Raw genomic sequence first — 19,787 nt, forward strand, 5'->3', positions numbered from 1 at the left:
AATTATACATTGTAATGGGTGCAATCTGTGCACCCACTGGTTCACATATTTGTCTATTTTGAATCTTCTGATTGATGAAGAGAGAGAGAGAGAAATAAACAGCAAGAAGTTTAAAGGACAGCAAGTAAAAGCAGGCATGTGATGTGTTCAAATGAAAATTTTACGACAGAAATGATTTGAGTTTCAAGTCAATTTTTTCAATGCTTCTAATGGCTATTAATAAAAGATTCGTTCCAAATGGAATCTTATTCTCTGAGGTGAATATAAGTGCTTGCATCATTAGGATTACATAAGGCTTATATGATTATGTATTAATCTGGAAGTTTTACAATTTAGAGAGATTTATTACAAGCAGTTACTATTTTTAGAACAAAAAATGTTTCTTTTAAAGAAATAATAATGTGATAGTTACCAGTGATTTATCTATGACTATTTTTCATTTGTTATTCTCTTATTATAACCCCCTTCTTTGGAAATTAAATTATTTCTGTTTCTTTTAAAGAAATAATATTGTGATAGTTACCAGTGATTATGATAGTGTGATAGTTACCACTATGACTACTTTTCATTTGTTATGTTCATATTATATTATAAACCCCTCCTTTGGAAATTAAATTACTTGCATAGTACCCCCTCTTGATTTTCTCGATAAAATTAGTAAAAAAAAATTGGGGAAAAATACACAAGGAAATATAACACATGAACAGATCTCTTTACTGATTTTGGTACTTTCTGATTATTTGCACCATGCATTCACGAGGCAATGCCCTCACAAAAATAGGCAATCCAAAATGTATTTACATGGCAACCCAGGTGTGCATGTGCACAGCAGATGAACAGTATTTGTGTTTATTTTTGTGCACTGAATGCATTTTTTTTTTTGCTTACAAGGAATCACTATGGGATTGTGGAGTTTATTGGCTGATAAAAAAGAAAGTCTGAAATGCTATTTTGCCTGAGCATGCAAAAATTTGCATTCCTTGAAGTTATAATTTATAAGTGATAAAATTGTATGGATCAAAATTTGTTTCACGCTGCTTGTTTTTTCTTGTTCATGTTGTTTGATCATAATTCTGTATTTTTTTAAGTGAAACAGATTGCTGGGTATATGAAAAACAACAAGTGTGTGCAATGCCAAATTTAAGCAATTTTATGTATTATGGAACCAAAAACAGGTAGCTGTGTACATAGAGAAAACAAGATCCCCACAAAACCAACAACAAAGTAAGTTTTTTATTATGGATGTTTCTTGCATTTCAAATTTTGCTCATTGGTTGTTATTCTATGCAATTCTTAGTACTCTCTCCTATTTTGAAAAAAGGTTGTTGTCTATCACATTTAGGCTAGTGAAAAATTAATCTTCAAAAGTTTGAAATTTTTGGGGAGGGAAGTGCAGACAATCAGAAAATACTCCGATTTCTACAGATAATTTTAATATTATATAAATTAACAAGCCCTACTACAGCAGTAAAAATTTTGTTATGATTATATAGTACAGTAATATTAAATTTGCATAAAATTTAGTATGTAACTAGCAAAGCTTTCTCTCAAAGCTACACCAGTTTGAGTTCTAAAGATACATTTCAGGAAACAGCAGATTCAAGTAACATGAAAGGGAAAAACAATAATTACTGTTAGTATTTTTAATGATAGAAATCCTATATTCAGAATAAGTTACACTGGGAACTGGCAACTATTTGGGGGGGGATGTTGCGATATAAAATGTTGTAAGTAATGCCTTAATGATCATTATTAAAATAAGATGCTATTCATTAATCTAATAATGAATGAATAAAATACTTACCACAAATAGCAGATCGCCACTTGATCACATGAGTGAATTCACATGTGATTTGCTTTCCTGCATAGTATCGACCATTGAAATTCTTGTATGCTTCTACTGCTTCTTCTTCTCTAAATACAGATAAAAATTAATTGTAAATCACAGTATGTCTGTTTCTGTTACAAGTATGTTCATTATTAACATACAAAATTACTGTCACTACTGAACAGTAAAAATTCTAACTTTGAATATTGAACATAAACATTTCCACGAAGATGAGGCTCATGATTGCTGCACACTTTAAACTGAATAACTTTGCCAAACTTTTTAAACTCAGGCAGCACATCCCAGTAAAAGTTTTCAAAGTCCTGATATCTTTCCTTGTCTTCATATTCAAGGGCTATATCAGTATCATAATCATCTCTTCCAGTTTGATCAATGCTGAAATGACTGTACATTCCTTTTATTAAAATGGTACAACTTACAGGGGGATGTATATGACCTCTTGAGCATCTGTAATACAATTAGCACAAATCAACAAATTAAATGTGCAATATGAGCTATACAAATGCTTTTAAACATAATCACAAAGTATATCAACAATTTCATAGAAAAGTCTAAAACACTATGACAGGAATTCGTAAGGAATCATCAATTTTTACTTTAATTCAGGTGTATAATAATAGTGAAATTTTTAAAATTTCTACATTGATTATTTCCAAACTTATTGTCCGCCATTTGACTGGCATGAAAGACATATGATTAATATCTTGTATACTTCTGATAATCTTCAACTGTTTAATTTCCAGATGCCTATAATCCATGCTCATTTTTGGACGTAAATAAATCAAATATTGGCTTTTAGAAAACCAAAATAGTAAGTTTAAAGGCAATTTTTTTTTCTCACAAAAATACACTGTATTTATAACATATTTTAGAACATTTCTGTTAAAAGACTCCAAAACTCTTAAAACTTTTAGAACATTTCTGTTAAAAGACTCCAACTCTGTTAAAAGTTACCAAATGTGCACTAAAGCAGCAAATGCAGTAGCCTACTTATATCGCAACATGAACATCATCATGTTTATTCAGAATTTTAAACCTTAAAATTATATATTGAACATGACATAAATGATAATTTATATCACACTTAATCAACACAATGTTGAATTTATGCAGTTCTCTGATATTTTTTAAGTGAAAACAGATCTCTGTGTACATGGAGAGAACAATAGTTTTACTCTACCCACATACACAGAGATCTGTTTTCACTTAAAACATCAGAGACTTGCACAAACTTGCCATCAAGTAAAGCACTGCACACATTAAGTACTAAATATATTATGTTTATTATATATAAAATAGTTAATCTTTTCATGAAGCTTGCTGCTATCTAATTAGATTTCACCTCAACATTTATGTATAAGCACGAAGTGGTACACCCTGTTAACAGAAAAGTACCTAATTTTGACTGAAGAAGTGGATTACTTTATTTTTGAAACCATTTAGCATATTCAGTGTTAGAGCTCTCCATGTGACTAATAATGCGCAAAAAATTAACTCATTCATATTTTGGATGATGAATTTTCATTTAAATACTTCTTGTAGATAGTTTGTTAAAAAAAAAAAAAAAAAATACTAAAACTAGATCTAGCAGAGATTTTGCTGATATTAAAAAAGATATTAAAATTCCTTTTAATACATCCAAAATTTTAATTTTAGCATTTTTTGTTAGCTGGAAGTAGTACTATTAATTTCACTGCACATTATATAACATAATGGTATATTGGTAGAATTAAAACAAGATACAATTTAGGAAAAAACATACTGTTACAGGTTTTATAAACAGCACATTTATTCATGTATTTTCCCTTTTGTTTAAGAATGTGTAAATTACTTTGAAAATAATTTCATTCATGAATACGCATTTTGTTTTTCTTCCATAAGTACTCTGACACATTTTTTTAAAAGACTTCTATACTTTCTCAAAACAACTCCCTATAAATCATTCCCTTTCCTCTCCAGAATATTTTCCCTTTGTACTGATACTAGTTTCTTTGTACATAAATGTATTAAAAAGTATAATTTTTCTGTATTCAATAAATTCTGTTTAAATAATTCTTAAGGCATGACTTGATTAGTTATTAACATGCAGATAATCTAAATTTATGAAATACAAAATGTAAACCAAACTCAGGAGGACATGACCTACAACCTGCAAAATTCTATAATCTGCAGAAATCGGCTGTAACACCCCCTCCAAAAAAATCTGCCATAAAATGTTAAAATTTTAAAGAGAAAGTTTACTGATTTTAATAATTTCCCCTTTTTTCAGAAAGGTGAAAAACAATTTAATAATAAAATACATTAGTTTAATGGTTAAGAGAAATACTGATTTCAGTATATATATGTAATTTTATTTCTTCTTGCTTAAAAAAAAAAAGGACAAAGGGGAGATCATTAGCATTTTACAAAAAGCAGAATACTCTTTGTGACTGCCTACAATTTATAAGCAAAATTCCAACAAATGCTTTCCTCATTATAAAATTTCTTTACTAAAGTTTTATTCTGTGCTCAGTAATAGTTAAAATCAGGAACAGTTTATTGAAATAAAAAATAAAAATGAATTCTCGAAAACCATAAAATTATGAATACACACATTAACACCATCAAGAGTAAAATTAATTAAATGATGCTAATTAACAAAAAATACCTTTCACCAAATCTACAACAACCAGTTTTAGCAAAAAACTGACACTGCTCTCTTTCTTTTCCAAGATTGTAGTTCTCTGGGGCTATAGGATTATGCCATGGCCCATCAGCCTAAATTATTAGGGGAAAAAAAATAAATACTTTACAATTTTTTGGAAAATTATTAACAACACATTCATGAAATATTTCACCCATTGTACTTCATGAAAACATGAAAGTCATAGCAAATTATCAATAAACAGAATATAGCAAAGCAAATTAATTGAAACACTTATGAAAGAATACAATTAAAAATAATGATATACATTAAAAATTCACACTTCAAAACTTCAGTTGTTCTTAAAATCATTCAAGATTCATAGTTAATAAACAGCATTAAAATTATTAATCATATACCATTTACTGTTATTACATCAAATATAGCTTTCTTACCTCAGGAAGATTTGACAATGCTTCTTGAAGAGCCTCCTAGATGTAGATGAAGTTGTATTATTTAGACAACTGAAAGATTCTGAAGACAAGGTTAAGAAATTCATACAATCCGGCACTAATATTTAAAATTATAATAATAACACTACTATCAATTTTTTATTAAAAAGCTTTAAGGGACCAATTAACTTCTTTGTATTTATTGCATTTCTCTTTATATTTTTTTCATTTTACTTACTATAATTTCCCATTAATGGCTGTACTTCTTGAGAAAGGACTTTCACTTGAATATTGTACAGCACCTTTTTCAAATGCAATTATTGCTTTTATTTTGTTCTAAAATTCTGTGCATATTTCATGCATTTATTAAATACAAATATCAGTCTAACTGAAAAATAAAATAAATCACACATTTTTGAAGATCTTTTTTTTTTTTAAATAAAAGGTGGCAAATTTGGCCTCAAACACATAAGTTTCATATGTTGAAGTACTCTAAAAGAAAGAAAATCAAATGGTCTAAATACCATATTTTCAAGTAAATTTAAGTTAAGGTTAATAAGGAGACAAATTATCTTTTACACATATATGCACTTTTTTTTCCCTTTTATGTTAGACTGCATATAAAACATAGTTTTTCAAAGCATATTTTAACCTATCAACATAAGTACAGGGTAAAAATCTACTTCACCCATTATACTTCATTGAAAACATAAGAATGACTCTTTTACCATTCCTAGTAAATTGAATTAATCTTTGAAGGTTAAAGGGAACAAAGCTTATTGAAAATCTTTTTCTTTTTTATCTGCTTTACTACCAATCTTTTTTGATACGTTTTATATGACAAGATGAACTAAAGAGAAGAGCAATCACGGTAATAATTTCTTAGGTACTATTGAAATAGACTTGAATTTAGTAGTCCAATTAAGATGATTTCCTAATCCAAAGACAATATGAAAGAAATGTAGAATAAGTGGATGGCTGTATGGAATCAGAGCAGTTGTCGGCAAACTCATTAGTCAACTGAGTGAATTACCAACAGTTCAATGACTGAAATCTCTTTTGAGAGCCACATTTTTTAAACTTAAATTATATAGGTAGGTAATACAATGTAATATACGAGTGTGCTGCAACCCTCCTGGTTGATAATAATCGGCCTCATGGTTAACGCAGCACACCCAACACAGACAAAGAAAAACACAGTTAAAAGATTAAAACAAAGATTAAAATAGAAATACAGTGATAAGTAGTAGTTACATACAACAGTTATGTAGGCAGGTATATTGTTATGCACTTATTTAGGGTACTCTTACGATGGCTTTTCATAAGAACGGCCAAAATCTGTTCAATGTATGTTCGCTGAGGTCAACCCTCTTCCATCCACACTTGTCTTGTATACTCATTTTGTGTAACTTATTTCATTTATCCTGTCCATATGTCCAAACCATTTTTACACACATTTTAAAATTCTCAACACTACATCATTTTTCCCTCCACTAAAAATACTTCAGTTTTAATCCACAACACTCACTAAAATTAATACTTCAGTTTTAAGTCTTTGTTAAACAGTATAGGTATATCAAATAAAATTTGATATTACACTAAAAATGATACTATTTATTGACAAAATAAAATTGTAACACATCCAAAAATTTTAATCCTGATAATGAAGAACAAACACTAATGTGAACAATGGCCTTGCATCTTCTAGGAAAGTTTGTGTTACTCAAGTTTGTACGTTGTTGTTTATTTAAGCATGATTCATCATTTTCATTTTATTTCAACTTCTCACTTTACTCTTAATAAGGTTCATGCTTGAAATCGACTGTTTGCATGAATATGTAGACCTGAATAAGGAAAGAACAACAAACGCTAGTTTTTTCAGCTGATTATATGAGTCAGGAATACCATTCCATGTGATAAAAATCAACATATCTTCCTTCTCCAGGTCTTTCAAAGCTGACCACTTGTACTGTGAACTTAAGCTCACATTTGTTTTCCTCCAGTTTTTCTATATCTGCATTAAGATATTCAAATTTCAAGCTCAATAATTCTTTGTTTTTTAAATACAGCAATTGGATTTCAAAGTAGCCAATGTAAATATTAAAGGGAGAAAATTTTAATTCTGTTACAACAGTATTATGAGGTTTCTTAACAAAGGCTAATGTTGCTATGCTGTTTCTGAATTCCTGAAACCTGCTGAGGAAAACTTCTCTCTTATTTAAAACAGTTGTTTTCAAATAGCAATTGTCAGTATCAGAAATATTTTCTTAGTTATATTTCAATAGGCTTGGAATGTGAATCAAAATTTCTCTTTCAAAGTCTTCAACAAAAAGAGATAATTTGTTTTCTAATGAAATAACTTCTTCTAACATCGAACAAATTGTGTTTCCTCACCTCTGAAGTTTTTGATTTAGCTAATTAGATGAGACGTAACATCTAAAATAAAATAAAATTTTTGAATCCACTGACCGTTCATTAGTTCTGGATAATAAATACTCTTTTTAAGCTTTAATTTTTGTTAATAAGGACACAAAATGTTTCAAAACATTCCTCTTGATAACCAATGTACTTTGTCATAAAGCAGAAGATCTGTGTACTCACTCTCCATTTCAACTAGAAATTCTTTAAACTGGCAATGATTAAGAGCTTTAAGCCATAATACAGATGATAATCTTTATCACCAATTCCATAACTTTGCAAATTTCTTCTGGAAATGTCCACACATAAAGCACTTCTACAATGGTAAGTAAATATTTTGTGATTGACTTTTTTCCTTTCAAAATAGCAACAACCCAATTTTTTTATACCGCTCATACTTTTTGCCCCATCTGTTCCAATTAAGACAATTTTATCGACAGATACATTATGCATCCAATTAAAGCAGTCGCTATATCCTCTCCTCATGTTTGACATTCGAGTGGCAGTAATTTTAAAAGTTCTTTGGGACCTATTGTTCAAAAAGTTAAACTTGCATTGTATCGTTTATGTCACAAGACGTCACGATAGATGTATCACAGATTCTCTTGATAAAGCTGAAATCAATTGAAGATCTTCGAGCTGCTGGTAGGTTACATTGGAAGAAATTTTGACTGTTCTGTCTTGTGCTGCGTCAGCAGTAAATCTTTAATTTATTTTAAAAATCTTCTCTTTGTTTTTAATATCTTGAAATAGCGCTTTGGATGCATTTATAAAACAACTTTTTATGTATTCGCCATCTGTATAGGATTTCCCTCCTTTAGTAAGCTCTTGAATATCACAAAATTGCAATATTAACATTATTGGAAGATTGCATCCAGTAATTAAGCACAGAATGTGATTTTTCTTGACACTTTTGAAGTTTCTCAACAGTTTTCTTCCTTGCATCACCAACAGGATATTTAGTACTAAATGACACATGTTTAGCTGTGAAGTATCTCCTCACATTTGAATTCTTGTTATTAACCAACTTTCCCTGACAAATAACACAGGCTAGAAGATGATTTCAATTTCGAATAAACGCAAAAGTCTTAGTCTATTTAACTTGAAGTTCACGGTGGATTTCATCTTCCATTTACTTTGCTTCTTCTACGTATCAACGTTGCAATGAGAAGGAATGAATAAGGTCAGAAGTAGTGAAATGATTGATGCCAACAGCAGTTGGGCAAGAAAACAATGGAATTGTGGGACACAAGAAAACAGGAAATGCACGTTTACATCTATGAATTTATTTCCCCCTTTTAAGCGGTTTTTAAATAAGAGAAGGTTATTTAAAAAACCTCTTGCATTAACCACTCCTCAACAAGCTTCCTGACTGACTGGCTCACAAAAGTAATAACACTCAATTCGTGGATGAACTGTGCTGGCATCGCCAGAAGTGTGTGTGGGGGGGGGACCTTGGCTCAGGTGAAATGCATTTGTTGCCTTTTGAGTAGCCACGGAGGATGCTAACTTGGAGTAACACAGTTTTCGCGATTTTCAAATTCGCATGAATTTCTAACAAAATACTGCAGTGTAGAAGACAAGCAATGATATGGTAATGCCAATGTATCTATCCTGGGCTGTATCGCATAGATGCCACTTCATAGGCAGAACTGTGTGGGTTGGTCATAAAATGAGGCAGTGACATAATCAAACACAAGTATCAGAGTTATTCTTGTTGGTACAATTTTACTGAATCAGTACAATGACCCATTTATCAATGCATCAGTAAAATTCTTGTCAGAATCAGTACAGTGTCAATTTTAACTTGATACACCAAATAACATCAAAATGAAATTTCTTGTCAAAATACCTGTGTTTTTATACATTTCCAATTTGAAGTTTTTTTTATATTATATGTAACCCAAACATCGTGTATGTATTTTATGTTGCCTAAATTCAGTTGTTAGGAAAATTTTTGTTTTAGACACTGAAAGAAATTCAAATTTAAAAGGTCTAAAAGCTAAAAATCCTGATATTTTGAAACTAAATTTCATTTTTACATTATTTGGCTTCTCATTCAAGTTAAAATTACCATTGAATGGCACATTAATTCAAAGCATTTCATTAGTTAAAATTTAGCATAAGACAATTACAACAGTACAATATGATGAATAATCAATACAATCAAAACGCTGAAATCATTACAAAAAACATTTCCCAATGTTTTCAATTGTTTTCATGCTTGTGTAAAATGTGATGGTCTGTGTGTTGTATTTTAAATTATTTTATTGCTTTTACATGCATGCACCCGCATGTATTATTTTGCAGAAGAGCCACACTCAAAGAGACAAAGAGCAACGGTTTGCCGACCACTGAACTAGAGTATTTCAAGTTCTTGTTCCATCTAGACAGTCAAGTCACTTATAGCCGTATCTTAAACTTCTGGTGAAATAACTATGAACTCAAAGGAATAAGTAAAGAAGTAACAGTAAGAACTTGCTGAGGCTGTCTAATCATATGAGCTAGCATGGCTAGAAAAAGGCGAAAGCCGACTTTATAACAATAAAAGTTCCGTGAAAATAATATGGAGGTCAGCAGTTACTGCCAAAAGTTCTCTCTTCCCTACAAGAACTCTTTTCTTATATATATGCTAAATAATTTGCATCTTGGTAGGAGATGGTGAAAGTGACAGTAAAGATAAAAATAAGAAAACTGCTTAATAATCACAAAACATTATGCTAAAATAATTTCAATGTCATATAAGCTGAAACATTTTAACACTGGAAAAGAGAGTACAAAAGAAAATAAAAAAGTGTTTACAAAAAAATAAGAGAAGATGATGATATAACATTATGAGCACATTCGTTTACTTGCTAACAAAGGAAAACAATAGAATTTTGCTCCTCTGTATACATATATGCACAATTACAATACAAATTTAGGATAAAATTTTGTCTAATTTTAGTTCATGATAAAATTGGTAATATCTAGCTGGCAATAAATCTCTTAATGACAAAAGATTCCACTTTTAGCAATACCTAGTAAACACTTTTTTTTTTGGTTGAACAATGTGCGAACATATTTATTTCAAGTGTATTGACACGCATATATTATTTAAACTATTATATTAGAATTTAGTTTCATTGGATCTCAATGTGTAACACATCCAGTTTAATATGATTCTGAGCCTAAAATTATTAGTTTAAAATCTATTATTGAATATTAAAAATGCTGTATGTTTTTAGGAAAACTTGGAAATCACTCAAAAAAATTTAACACTAATCGCAGACATAAAATTACACTTGAAAAGATACGTCTTGCCACACAGCAACTGAAATTTTTGGCAATCAGGATCAAGATGAATATAGTAAAATCAGTTAAGGATATTACATAATAACTGCACTTTTATATGAATTATGATTACAGCATAAATGATAGGAAAAAAGTGAAAAGAAATGAAATTTCAAAGAAAATGGTACTTGCATGTTATTCCATCGACTATAAAACTGCAAAAAGCAGTACAATTTAGTGGTAATGATGGATAAGCATCACATATAACACACAGTATCTGTGCTTTCATTCATAACATTACTTTTTGCTCTCTTTGCTGTTAGAGTGAAAATTAACTTTTCTTGTTATATTAAAAAATCAATAAATACATAAAAATGTTCAAGAACTTAAGAATAACATTAGTGATTACATTCCCATTTATTTACAGCTCTAGAGAATTAACATCAGTTTGATAGGGAAAAGAACATAGAACAGTTTGATAGGGAATAGAACAAGCATATCCCCAATAAAATAGTAATAAATTAGAACAAGCACTTGCAGAAAGTTTGTGTTTGTAATATTCTGAACACAACTTCTGGTATAACTGAAGGGCTTAACAAAATAGTAGAAATCCTGAAAAGATATTTTATGAAGTTCAGAAACGAAATGGGTTCAATATTTCCACAGCAGTAATTACATGGTGGACTGTGCATGACTGATAAATGTATTGTAAGAATTACAGACAGAAGTGCAGCTCAGTATTACCCAGATCAGTGCAAATTTTGTGGGATTCCCATCAACTTTCCTAATTTGATGGTAGTTAATTTTCATGGTCGACAGGATAATGTGTAAGTACCAAAGAAACTTTATTGATTAATATATATTAATCAAAGATTTTTAAAATATATAAAAATATAAAAAAATTTTAATTAAAAAAATAAAAATTTAAAATATATATAAAAATCTATATAAATTGTCAATAAAATTTAAATACAAAAAATAGCAAGCAAAAGTAATTTTTTTCAGATGTAATTTTACAAATATAGATGTAAATTTACTCAATAACATTTTGATAAAAATTACAGATATGATATATAAAATAAACCAGAGAAATGGATATTTTTCACTTTTGTTAACCTCTTTTTCTGACTTTATTTTTTTATTTTCCTCCAGCACTTGGTTCTCCAGAAATTGCTGCTTTTCAAATTCAGCCAAAATTCGTTTCTGAAATACAGTTTCAATAAGCATTTGAAGCTTCTATTAAACTTAACTGCATATAAAATTTATACAGTTACAGTTTGTGTAAGTAATTTGTGTTAATAGTATGAATTAACAAAGGTCTACTGATTTTAATAAGCAGAAATATTTCTAGTAATATAAATACAGTACACTATAAATTAAGTAAATTATATAAATTAGGACCAAATTATATGTACATTACATCAGAATGCAAAGAAGTTCTTGCACATGGTGATGTACAAAGATCTTTTCAAGAAAACCACAGTATTAATGAGTAAAAATCTACATTTTTCAAATATTTCACACATTTTATTATTAAGTTAAAAAATGATTTTACTTTTACTTCATTCTGCAAATTAAAATTAGAGAAAATTTATGAGGATTGTAAAGCTCCCCGAATCTTTTTATTTTATAAACACACCTGGGAATCACAATTTAATACTGGATAACGGTGATGGATAGAGAGTGATACTTCTTAGAGGAACGCCATGGATCCAACATTTAGAATTTTGCTTCAAATATTTTGAATGGGGGACACTTGTGTTGCCTGACATAACATAAAACTCCCCACGTAATAAGTTTTTCGATACCTTTATCCAATGAGGACATAATGATACACAAAATTGATAATATACCTCAATTTTCTTTATATTTCTAAAACAATCTAATCAATATTCTATGTCCAGGATGGCACTGATGAAGAATTAATACAGATTAATTTTTTATAAGCCATGGAACAAGTTCCCATATTACTGCTGATGAGTCTAAAATCCTTTATCCCAAAAGTGCTAGCATTACTCACAAGGCTGTAGATAAGTTAAAAAAAATCTGATGTGTACACCATATGACTTCCTGGTATGGAATATTAAATTATACATATTTTTCTTGCATTTTATTTAAACTTATTGGATTGAATTAAATCTACTTCATCGATAGCGCATAAACCCCAATAGAATAAATGCACTCTTTAAAATTCATTATATTTGTTTACCATAGCGACACTCTGGCGCTAGGTTCACTTAACAGCATTATGTTTTGTACATATTATAACTCAGAATGCACAAAGTTTATATCATTTGAAAAATTATCTAATCATTGCCACATGTTCTATTCAAATACCATAATAAATCTAGAACGATGTATAAAAGAAATTAAGCAAACAAAACAAAAAAGAAATAGTTTTTAACACACAATTCAGTATTTCACATTCAATTAATTCAGTTTTCACTTCGCGACAAGGCAAAAGTACATAAAAACTCAAAACATACAAATTACAAATTTTAAAGTAAATCTTAAAACACTTATTTCCTTGAAAAATTCCAGAAAGGATTAAGCATGATTGAATTTGCAATAATAAATGAAGCATTATCTTTGTTGTTGCGAAGCTTAGACTCTCTAGGTTGGCAACAAATCTACTATTCTGCTGTTTCAAATGTAAACAAACATGTCTGCCATGTTATTTAAAAATTAGGCTTAACTGCACTTAAAAAGCTTTTAAATTGTTGATAATTCTACAAATATTGCTTGCAGATTTCCTAAAGGGATAGAAATATTAATTGGAAGATAAGAACAACATAATTCATTTTGTTGTTCATTTTTAAAGCAAAAATTGCACAATTTACAAACATATAAGAGTAAAGAAACTGAGATCACTGAGCCGGGTAACAGAGTGGATACATTTATAAATATATTTATATACGTTTGGTGCAGCCGATTTCAACCAAAATACAAGGTGTTATAGCAGTTCAAAATTTCAACGTTCTGAGGCTACTCGTTTTGAGTTATGTGAGATACATACGTATGTACGTACAGACACCATGAAAAATTCTCTTCAGAATTCATTTTAAAGCAGTTTTATAACTTTTTTGGAGGAAAAGAGTCTTTTGCTCTGTCCTTAAGTACAGATGTCACGTAAAAACATCGTTAAATTGCATTCAATAGCGGTCAAAATCGATATTTTTGTTGAAATATGCTGCCTGAAACTTTTTGTGATTACAATACTTCCTTTTTACTTCATATAAGGAAGTAAAAAAATGACCAACAAACACCCCAATCTCTTTTTAAAATGGGAAAAAAGTATGGCAGTCGTGGTTACTTTATGAACAGTCCTCAAAGCAGTATATATTAAGCAACCTTAGAAACAGGTGTCATCAAAACTTAATTCTACAAGTACAAGAAACAAAATACATAATCATGTATGTACAATCAACAAAATATACAATCATTTTATATTAGTTAAATTTATTTTATATTAGTTAAAGATTACACGTGTTTGAAATGAATGAAGCATAACCTTAGTATTTGCTGAAGTGAATATTAGTCACTATTTGAATTAACTAACTTGGTGGCTAAGCATGAACTCAGAGACTGTTGTTAGATAACTTGATGCCTAAAGCATCAAACCACACGCACTATACAATTCCAACTTCTTTATCTAATATCAAGTTGCAATAGATTTATTAATATTTACACCGTAAATCTTTTTTTTTTTTTTTTTTTTTTTTTTTTTTATGAAATAAAGTCTTTCTTAAAAAAATGTAGGTCTGCATTTTGAGCAATATACAGTCAAAAGTCTTTAATCCGGACGTCCATAATCCGGAAGTATCTATAATCCGGACCTCAAAGCTACAAACTTTCTGTGCATACGTCAACGCATAATGCGTTAATGCATGTGCATAATACCTTTACGCATGCGCGTTTAATGTATAATGTACGGTATAAGCTAAGCTAAAATTATCTATTTCAGTTAATATTGCAGATTGTGTTTTTCCTTAAAATAGTAATTGGATCCGGCTTATTATTTTTTGCAGACTGTTAGAGCAATTTTATAAAAGTAAGCTTAAACTTTCGATTAAGTCAAAAAGAACTTCTGATTCTGGAGCTACCAAAGGATCTACAAAGCGAAAGCATGCTTCGATGTCCATCAAACAAAAAATGGAATTACTGCAAAAAATGGATAAAGGTATATCCTTTGATCCTCTAATCATTCCGAAATATGTTTATCAATTTCATGCTGCTGTGGGGGGGGGACGACGCGGCGCGCAATGAACTGTAAGTTGATCTGTCAGCACTATCTTTATCTTCAGGGCAGATGTTTTTATTTTATTTGGCTTATAATTCCTTACTAAATGTAGTATTTCATCTCGATGTACTCTGTCTTTGATATGATTTAAATCAAATTCCTTGTCATTATAAATATCACGAATACACACCAAATAGTTTTCTGGTTGCAATATTCTAATTTCGACTACGCATAATGTATGCTTTACGCATGCGCACATTTTAAGAAATGTTTAATAAAGTAAACAAATAAATATAAACTTTTTTTTCTAAATTTTGATCATAATTTCTCTTTATTTCATAAATTGCGGTGTCATATTTTTAATTTTATAATTTCTGCATGCCATCTTAGCAGATTTAAACTGATGATCTATAATCCGGAAAAAAAGATAATCCGGAATCGCCAAAGTCCTGATGAGTCTGGATTAAAGACTTTTGACTGTATATAATTTTTAATCATTTATCCATTTTAGTCATACAGTTATTTTAAAATTTATGAAGATTACCTGAGTTACAGATTTCAAATTTAACCTGTTAATAATATCTGTTCATGATAATTTTCTAAGCCACTACATTTATTTCCATCTAAACCACTGCATACATTAATGATGTTAAAAAAATGATAATAATATATATGTTTGTGTGAAAAACTGAAATATGGAGAATATCAACATTCACACAGTTGCTTGGTGCACGACTGATGAATGTCCAAAATATTTGCTAAATATGCTTACTTCTCACTTTCAAATGTTGACGTTTCAACTTGCAATGATGGTGTACGTTGAATAAAAGTATTTTTGTTACATTTTAAAATCATACTTTATTATTAAAATATGTTACGATATATGTCAAAATAAAAGTAAGCTTACATAACTGCACATGTAAATAAACTGATGAAGTTAAAACAAAACAGTACATTCTAAATAAGAAAAGAAAATAACACCAATAATAAACTTACTTACTTATGTGACTGACCTTATACAATCTAATTTATTGCAGCAAATTAAACATTTATGACACTATGAATTGCAAAAGAGCCCCTTAATCTTACAACTGCATTTAATCGTGGAATACTTCTTTTTGCAATGGCAGTGTGACTTCCGCTTCTCGAATCAGTTGCAGCTGATTCTCTCAGCAACATTTCTCGAGAAGAAATCTCATCTATGGAAAGAAACTTTTTTTTTACATATTATGAACTGATTACAGAACTACTTGATGGCACGATTTTTGTGAGCTAATTAATAAAAGTTGGAGTCTTCTATTCCAACAAAAACCGGCAACACATTTTGGGCATTTGTACAATTATGGTCAACATCAAGATATAAAACCTGTACTCGTACAATATCACAAATTTGAGCAGGAAGAAACTTTCTTTTTAAAGTTTGGCAAATTTTCATTGCTTGCAGTAGAAGATTCTCTTTTAAAATCACTCTTTTATTGAAATAAACTCATGTTGTTCAGTCAGTTGACATGAAGACATGATAGATTGCAGCTCCTTTTCAATATAATTTTTGGTATGGCTACTGCTCAAAATTTCTTAAAAAATATTAAGTTTCTTCAAGCTGTTATTTGGTTTAAAAAATGTGCGATTTGTTTAACAGGCAATGATGATGATGCTATGCCTCTTTTTGGTTTAATGCCAAACAGGGCTTCATAAGGACTTTGGCATATTCCTTTGAGGTATGTAGGGTTCTTGGCAAATTGAAAAATGGGCAAACCCTCTGAACTTTTATTTGTATCGTTATCATTCATAAATGCAGTTAACATATTCTGTATATCTTGACTAGTCTTTTCAAATTAGCCTTATGCTGACTAAGATGAGGCTTTCCATGAACTATTTTAACACCTTTCCATATAGTGCATAGGTTGGATATGACTTGATTACTGAAATACCTACTATTATGTGAATGCAATACAGCTATGGCATCAAATATTAAAAATATTTGAAGGAGTGATACAATACTTCTTCAGCTGTCTTAATTTTCAAAAGGTCCTAGCTAGACAAACTTCATTAAATGATCCTGATACATCATTATGAATTTATATTTGCTATTCCTCTGTGACTGCAAGACCAACTTGTCATCTTGAGATTAACTCTGAACTGACCACTGGTTTCACAGCAAAACCTTTTTCAGATACACCAACTTTCATTTGACATTATTTACATAAATTTAAATTATGTAAATATATATAAAATGTTAAATATAACATTATAACTTCATATGCAATATTGTTGTATGTAACTTGCAATTCTTTAAGTATACATGTTCTAATCGGCAAACGTTCTAATTGTCTGTAATAGAAAGGCATACTGTACTTAGTTTTAGAGGAAATCACTTTGAAAAGTATTTTGGAGTACTATTCTTAAGAAAAATAAAAACAACTTTTTCTCATTTACTTGCAATTAATGCACATAACTTAAAAAAAAAAAAAAAAAAAAAAAAAAAAAAAAGATTACACTTCACTATGATAGCCATTTGATATAAATTACGATACTGCATAAAAAAAATAAAAATTAAGAAAACATTAAACGCAAGTTAGTTTTAGCACTTAGGTTTAGCAGAAATCATTTTGGAAAGTATTTTAGAGTACTATTCTTGAAAAAAAAAAAAAAAAAAACAATTGTCTTCTCATTTACTTGCAACTAATGCATATAACTAAAAAAAAAAAAAAAAAAAAAAAAAAAACCAGATGATGGTTCACTATAATAGCCATTCAATATAAACTATGGTATTGGATTAAAAAAAATAAAAATTAAGAAAACACTGCACACACCAGCAAAATTTCCATAAGACTGATAAACAGCAGTGTTCCAGAATATAACAAATAGATGCCACGTGACTGACAAATAGCAGTTTTCCAAGTATAATAAATGGATGCCACATGACCTCAATCATGGCAGAACAAAAAATTCACATTTTTGACAGCTTTCTCTCTGTCTTCTCGGCTTCTTATTTCGACCTCCACTACAGCATATCTGTACTTGTTGACATACACAGGTGATGGTTCAAATAATCAAACATTTGGCCTTTCACCAATGTATTAGGTATGTGTTGACATTCTCCAATTTCAGTCTTTCATGGAACATCTATCTATCTATCTATATAAATAAATATATATATATAATTTAAGAAAGGAGAACGACCTTTGTGGTCAAGAATTTTGTGCATCGAGCTGCAAAAATTAGAAAATAAGGTAAAAAGAATAGTCTTCATGCTTTTGCTTTAAAGCAGTATACTGTGGTTCTGGTGAATAATTTTAACACAAGTTAAAATAAAATGCAATTAAAAGTATGAATACAAGATAAATGAAATTATCACTAGAATACTACAAATAAAAAGCGAATTTAAAACTCAAATCAAATTGGAAGTAATATGTTGATTAAAGTTAAAACTATCTTAAAACATTTGAATAAAAATACAAAAGTTATATGAGACATAAGCAAAAATACTAAAAGCGGTAAATGATAAATTAGCCTAATTCGAATCTCATTATGGACTCTTCAGAGGAAATGCACAATGGTATTTGAATCCAGCTAATTCCATATCGCGTTTCATCAAAACAGAAGAATCAAGATTGTGCACGAACTTTTTGATTATTTAACTGATAAAATAACCTAGATAAAACTTTAGCCTCAGTTTCTCTGCTTCATTTCCCAACACGTCTGCTTGTTAAAAGTAAATGATAAACACAAAAATAGTGTACAAAAAAAACTATACAAACTGGTCTGGTTAGGCAAATGTACAAAATTAAAAAAAAAAAAAGCAAATATTATATATATATATATATTGGGGGAGGGGAAGAGAAAGTTCTTTACCATATAACATACAGAAACAAACAACAACAACAAAAAAAGGATATGAAAACAAATGATCTATCACTAACTCGCTCTTCTTCTCTACGCTGTTTCTCTAATTCTAACTCTTTTTGCTTCTTCTTAAATTCAGCCTGAGCTTTTTCCTCTCGTAAAAGCCATAGTTTGTGTTGCCTTATTCTACATTGAAATTAAATAAAGATATTTGTGTAAATTGATATGGATTTAAAAAAAAAAAATTGCAGGAAAGAATATTACATAGATTAGAATCAAATAATAGTAATAAAATAACAAAAATATCAAACAATTAGGCATTTCTCTTACAACATATTATATTGAAAAACAGACATAAGCTTTTATTATTTTATAATAATTAAATGAGCAATAACCCAGTAACTTTATTGCAAATACAGTGATATCTTATTTAATGAATGTAACCTGTTTCATTATGATTCTTATTATGTATGATGCTACTTTCTGAAGATTACTATGGAAATAAGATTACAGAATATGAAGGGGGGCGTGATTCAAAGAATATTAGAAACACTATTAATTTATTAGTTATTACAGAACTTTAAACTGTAAAGATGTGCTTTTAAACAGCCCTGCAGCTAATTTTAGATCTGTTTTGTCCGAGTGTCCTACTGGAGGTGAAAACTCAGCTGTTCTTTACTCTGCTTTTACATCTGGCCTTGACTGTTTTTGGAAAATCCATGTTTCAAAAGAATTGTCTGAAGTAGTCTAACTCTTCTTTAGGACAGTTTAGAAGCAGCACATGATACAATCACCTTGTTCATCTCTGTTTAACGGAACATCACTGCTCTGTTATTACCTGAAGTAATTCCTATTTCTATTTAAATAATTTTTTACTTTTAGGAGAGCTTCCAGTTCTTCAAATATAATATAAGATTAAGAAATATGCTTATTTGTTTTTTCTTGTTATCTTTGCTTATACTCAAACAATTTTTTTCATATGCTGCTAAAAGAGGATGTTCGACAAATTTAGCTATATGTTTATCACATGCAATGTGTAATATAGGACATTGTTCTCTGTCTATGTCTATTATGTGGGACGATCGT

At 29.5% G+C, this 19,787-nt stretch overlaps 1 protein-coding gene across 1 annotated transcript in view; it reads right to left on the reverse strand.

Annotated features, from left to right (window-relative positions):
• LOC118181818 (U2 small nuclear ribonucleoprotein auxiliary factor 35 kDa subunit-related protein 2-like) overlaps nt 1-19,787 on the reverse strand; it is a 40,471-nt gene that overhangs the window by 13,005 nt on the left and 7,679 nt on the right. The window contains exons 4-9 of the mRNA XM_035351022.2: nt 18,779-18,887; nt 11,732-11,818; nt 4,928-4,963; nt 4,497-4,606; nt 2,027-2,296; nt 1,805-1,914 (exon numbers count right to left, since the gene is read on the reverse strand). Of these exons, the coding sequence (XP_035206913.1) occupies nt 1,805-1,914; nt 2,027-2,296; nt 4,497-4,606; nt 4,928-4,963; nt 11,732-11,818; nt 18,779-18,887 (722 nt within the window). The remainder of the gene's footprint in view (nt 1-1,804; nt 1,915-2,026; nt 2,297-4,496; nt 4,607-4,927; nt 4,964-11,731; nt 11,819-18,778; nt 18,888-19,787) is intronic.

Source organism: Stegodyphus dumicola, chromosome 6 (assembly GCF_044657685.1).
Source record: "Stegodyphus dumicola isolate Sdum_Otavi_A_Nest chromosome 6, ASM4465768v1".
NCBI lineage: Eukaryota > Metazoa > Arthropoda > Arachnida > Araneae > Eresidae > Stegodyphus > Stegodyphus dumicola.